At 39.9% G+C, this 4,880-nt stretch overlaps 1 protein-coding gene across 1 annotated transcript; it reads left to right on the top strand.

Annotated features, from left to right (window-relative positions):
• Positions 1-1,466: 1,466 nt before the first annotated feature.
• mespba (mesoderm posterior ba) lies at positions 1,467-3,450 on the top strand (the record flags this gene model as incomplete). Its single annotated transcript, XM_037545453.1, has 2 exons — positions 1,467-1,628; positions 2,869-3,450. Coding segments are annotated over exons 1-2 (744 nt in total), but the record flags the coding sequence as incomplete, so codon positions are not given.
• Between the last annotated feature and the right edge of the window lie 1,430 nt (positions 3,451-4,880).

Genomic DNA, 4,880 nt, shown 5'->3' with positions numbered 1-4,880 from the left:
TTTTAAACCTGTGAAGTCGTATTAGTGATCTTTCTCTGCAGCAGAACGTCTAAGTAATGGTGTAAATGGACTGGCTGTTTTGTTGTTGTTACTGGACAGGCTGAATACAGAAAAGAGGGACACAGACAGGTGCAGCTTCAGCTTTCCCTCCAAAATACAGAGGTGTCAAACTCCACACAGCACCAACTCCCTCACCCAGCGGCCTGAACCCACACACACGCACAGCAAAAGAGAGAATGCGTGAGACAGAGAGAGAGAGAGAGAGAGAGAGAGAGAGAGAGAGAGAGAGAGAGAGAGAGAAAGAGGGTAAGATGAGGGCAAGTATGATGACTTCCACAGGTTCTACAACTCTGTACAGTAACACAGCGGGAAAAGTACAGCTACAGGTAGATCCACAGGACAGTCAGATCCATTTTCGAAATTAGATTTTTGACTGACCTATAGCTAAAATAATAATCTGCCTTGTGCCCCCCCCCCATATATACATAGATAGATGTATGTCAATTTGTCACCATTTCACTTGATAGATAGATAGATTAGATAGATACTTAGATAGACACTTAATGTAAAACTTTATGGTGAATAGTTTGTCATATTTAAATTCACATTGCAGAAGTACTTTTTAAAATCCTTCTAATACAGCTTTAAGATTTCACTTCCCATTAAAATCCAAAAATGTCCAAACAGACAGGGTTCAGTCTGGGCCTTGCTGTACACTCTTGTTCACTGACCACTGTGTAGTGTTGCCTTCCTACAATGCAAAGCCTTCACTGTTATAACTGGATGGGTCAGTGTGACAGGATCAATCAGGCCATTCTCTCACAGCTCCAGCGTCAACCGCTGCCTCACTCACGCATTCACAGAGGCTCTGATCACCAATCAGTGGAAATGTCACACCTCAAGTGTAACACACTAATGGAGGTTATTATGCGTAATTAAACATCATTAAAGGCAACTGCACTGCTTAGCCTTTGAAATACAAGCTAATGCTGTGATTACACTCACTGATTACACTGGGAGAGAGAGACAGAGAGAGAGAGAGACAGAGAGAGAGAGAATATAAAAGTACATTTTTTCACTTTAAATTCAGCAAATAAATAGATATTCTGCACTAAGGTTTGCAGAAAAATGTCATATTGAAGTGTGTTCACGGTTGAAGACAGTGAACAAACTTAGAAAACATTTGAGCGGGGTTGTTCAAGCTTTTGCATACAACTATATGTGCTGTAATAGGATGCAAACCATTGAAACGAGTCAGTTCACAAAATTTCTTTCCTCTATAATATTCCACGATATATCCAGTGATATTACTGAAACATGGAAGTGTTCAGGAACCATAGCAACTCAGCCATGAAGTGTCAGACCACCTAAAGTTACAGACACCAGTGCTGATATGCATTGTGCATAAAAGTTGCCCACTGCTGGCATTAACATCAGCACAAAAACTGCACCAGGAGTTTCATGGCATGAGCTTCCATGGACGAACAGCTGCATGCAAGCCTTACATCACCAAGCACAATGCCAGACGTCAGGTGGAGTGGAGTAAAGCTCACCAACACTGGACAAGCAGTGGAAATGTATCTGGCAGTCTGATGAAGAAGTCTGGGTCCAGTGAATATCAGGAGGACGTTACCTGCCTGACTGCACTGTGTCAACTGCAAAGTTTGGTGGAGGAGGGATAATGCTATGGGGTTGTTTTTCAGAAGTTGGTCTAGACCCCTTAGGTCCAGTGAAGGGAAATCTTACTGCTTCAGTAGACCAAGACCAAAGTCATAGTAGCCTGATGTGAAATTCTAGAGAAATTTTCTTCACAGGGGTGGTGATCGTACAGGGTTTCTCAATCAGGGGGTTGTGGACACAGTTAGGCCGCAAAGCACCCCATGGAGGTCCCTGGACCACCATTAAGTTAAGGCAAGTTGTCTATGGTGGACCATCAACGGCACTTTGTAAAAAAATAATCATCATTAATAATACACTACAAAAATCGTATCTTAGCAAGTGAAAACATCTTAAATGTGGTCAGAATTTAATATTTTTTTATAAGGAGACTGTTGTAAGAATATTATAAGATTATTCCACCGGTTTCTATACATTTTTACTTAATGTTTTTTATTCTGTTGGCAGATCATTTTACTCATTTTGAGAAATTACGAAGATAATTTTGCTTATTTTACAAAGTAATGCTTACGGCAAGTGAAATGATCTTCCAGTGGAAGAAAACACTTTAATTTGATAAAATGATTTAAAACAAGTTTTTAAAAGTTTTTTAAAAGTGTCTGGAGATAAATGAAATAATATTATAATTTTATAAATAGTGTATATACTCACTACATTTAAAAAGTTTTTGCTTGCTAAGATCACATTTGTTTGCAATGTATAAACATAATTTTAAATGTTTTCAAATGTAAATAACATTAATACAAGTTCTACAACACCAGAGTTATTTTTGGATCTTTCCTCTAGAAACAGAATATACTCAAACATCAACTTCAATCAGAAGTCGGGAGCAACTTTGAAAAAATGTTTCAAAATACTGAAACATTCATGTCAATTTGTCACCATTTCACTTAGATAGATAGATAGATAGATAGATAGATAGATAGATAGATAGATAGATAGATAGACAGATAGATAGATAGATAGATAGATAGATAGATAGATAGATAGATAGATAGATAGATAGATAGATAGATAGATGTAAAATACCTCTTTAATGAGTGACCCCAAACATTTGAATGGTGGTTAACATTAACATCCATTCCAAATATAAGAGTTAAAACGGTGAAGTAGACTGAAATTTAGTCTGAGAGGAGAACAGTGCTGAAGAGGAGTTAAAATTCACACCTCTGCTTCTGTGGCCTCCATCAGCCTTTCCCATACACAGGCCTGGAGCCCCGGCTGCTCGGAGCCTGCAGAGGTGTCACCTCACACCTTCTGGTCCTGCATAAAAACCTCCAGCCTTCGGCTTTTGCCTTCATTCGCTCTCCAAAGTCCTCTAGCATGGATCCATCCAGCCTGTGCCAGCACCCTCAGAGCCTGTGGAGCTCTGACTCCGAGTTCTACAGCATTTCTTCTCCAGAGACCATCTCACCAGCTCCTTCAATGGATTTCAGCAGCTCCCCATCTCACCAGTCCAAGCAGGGCAGGTCAAACAAACCAGGACGACCGAAACTTGCCAAAAAGCCTGGCTCCACAAGATCCAGGCTGAAGAACCCAAGTGAGCAGCGTCAGAATGCCAGCGAGAAGGAGAAGCTGAGGATGAGGGACCTGACTAAAGCTCTTCACCATCTCAGAACCTACCTGCCTCCTTCGGTAGCTCCCGCCGGACAAACCCTGACCAAGATCGAAACTTTACGCCTCACCATACGCTACATCTCCCACCTGTCTGCTCAGCTGGGCCTCACCGAAGAATACCTGGCCCAGAAGAAGCAGACAGACAGCAGCAGTGGATGGAGAAGTTCTCCAGAGATAATGCGTTACTTTCAGTGCAGGGCCACACAAGGGCAAGAACATGTTCCCTATGCTGGAGGCCATCAAAGCAGCAATGTGTTTTGCACAGAGCAAAGAATGGACAAGAACCTGCACAGCGGTCAGATTTCAGAAGCTTGGACGGATCAGATCTATAGCTCAGATATGAATGTGACCCCGTTTCAGCCACAGCAGTGTGCTCAGCTGACACAGTCATGCCAGGTATGTATGCTGGAATAAAAGCCTTGCCTACATTGACCACAACATGATCAGTTATGAGCTTGTAGTCTTTGAATCTGGACCTTCAGTCCAGTTTCTAGTCTTAAATTTTGTAATCACTGTTCAGTGAAACACTAAGTGGCCAATCAGTCATGTCAGTAGTTCAATTAATTATCAGTAGGAACAAAATCCAGGGCTGGAAACTGGATTCAAGGTCTGGATTTGAAGACGACTGGTCTATAGTCTTCACTCCTGGTCAGTTTACATGTTTTGTTGATTTTCTAAGTGAAAATAAGTGAACACATCCTCTACACAGAACACACTTAAAATATGGTACTTTTGTACAAATTGTAGCGCAGAATTTGCTTAGTTTAACATTCTGGAAACGTTTTGCATGGGTATTATGTTTGGTTGTTTTGGCAGAGTAAGCAAAAAGTAGAAACCTTGATACCTTAAGATGACCAGAAGAGGGCAGCAATAAATTATGCTAACATTACATCTTAACATTTTTAATAATAGTTAAGTACAATTAATAATCACCATGTCATACGTATAAAATGTAATATAATTTGTATATCACTGATGTTGGAATAAAACATTGTGTCTCCAAAACAGTAACTTTACAGGAGAAGGAAAAAACATACTTTCATTTTAATGTACGTCAGTGGAACCAGACTTTTTTCCTGAGTCATTTTGGGCCAAAAGTGGACGAACGTGGTTTTGTTGTGAGACCAGAAATGTGTGCACCAAAAGTGCTCTACAGGGAATCTAAATATGCAACATTTTCTGCCAATTTGACTGCACAGTTAAATACATTTACAATACTGCAAAAATATATAGAACATAAAACTATAAAAAATATAAAACTTTTACACAAGCCACATTTTCATTTTTCCCCCAGTGTGTTAAATTCTGCATAATGAAGTGCAGCAGTGTGTTCTCTGTACAGGATGTGTTCACTTATTTTCACAAAGCGTCTCATCTGACCATACAACAGTACGTCGATGATATTGGAACATAATCTCCATTCCTGTCATTTTCTATTTTACATCATTTAAAAAGGCCAGCTGCAGTTTACTCCAACTGTAATGATGAATGGACCAATAGAAACTCTCCAAAATGACTTTGATGCATACAGTCTTGTTGCATTGACTTACAGTGAAAGTTGAAAACTTTTCGTCTGCGGTAAAGTT

Source organism: Pygocentrus nattereri, chromosome 15 (genome assembly GCF_015220715.1).
Source record: "Pygocentrus nattereri isolate fPygNat1 chromosome 15, fPygNat1.pri, whole genome shotgun sequence".
In the NCBI taxonomy this organism is placed as follows: Eukaryota; Metazoa; Chordata; class Actinopteri; order Characiformes; family Serrasalmidae; genus Pygocentrus; species Pygocentrus nattereri.
Note: the sequence above shows the minus strand (reverse complement) of the source record. Positions and strands in the feature narration are given on the sequence as shown.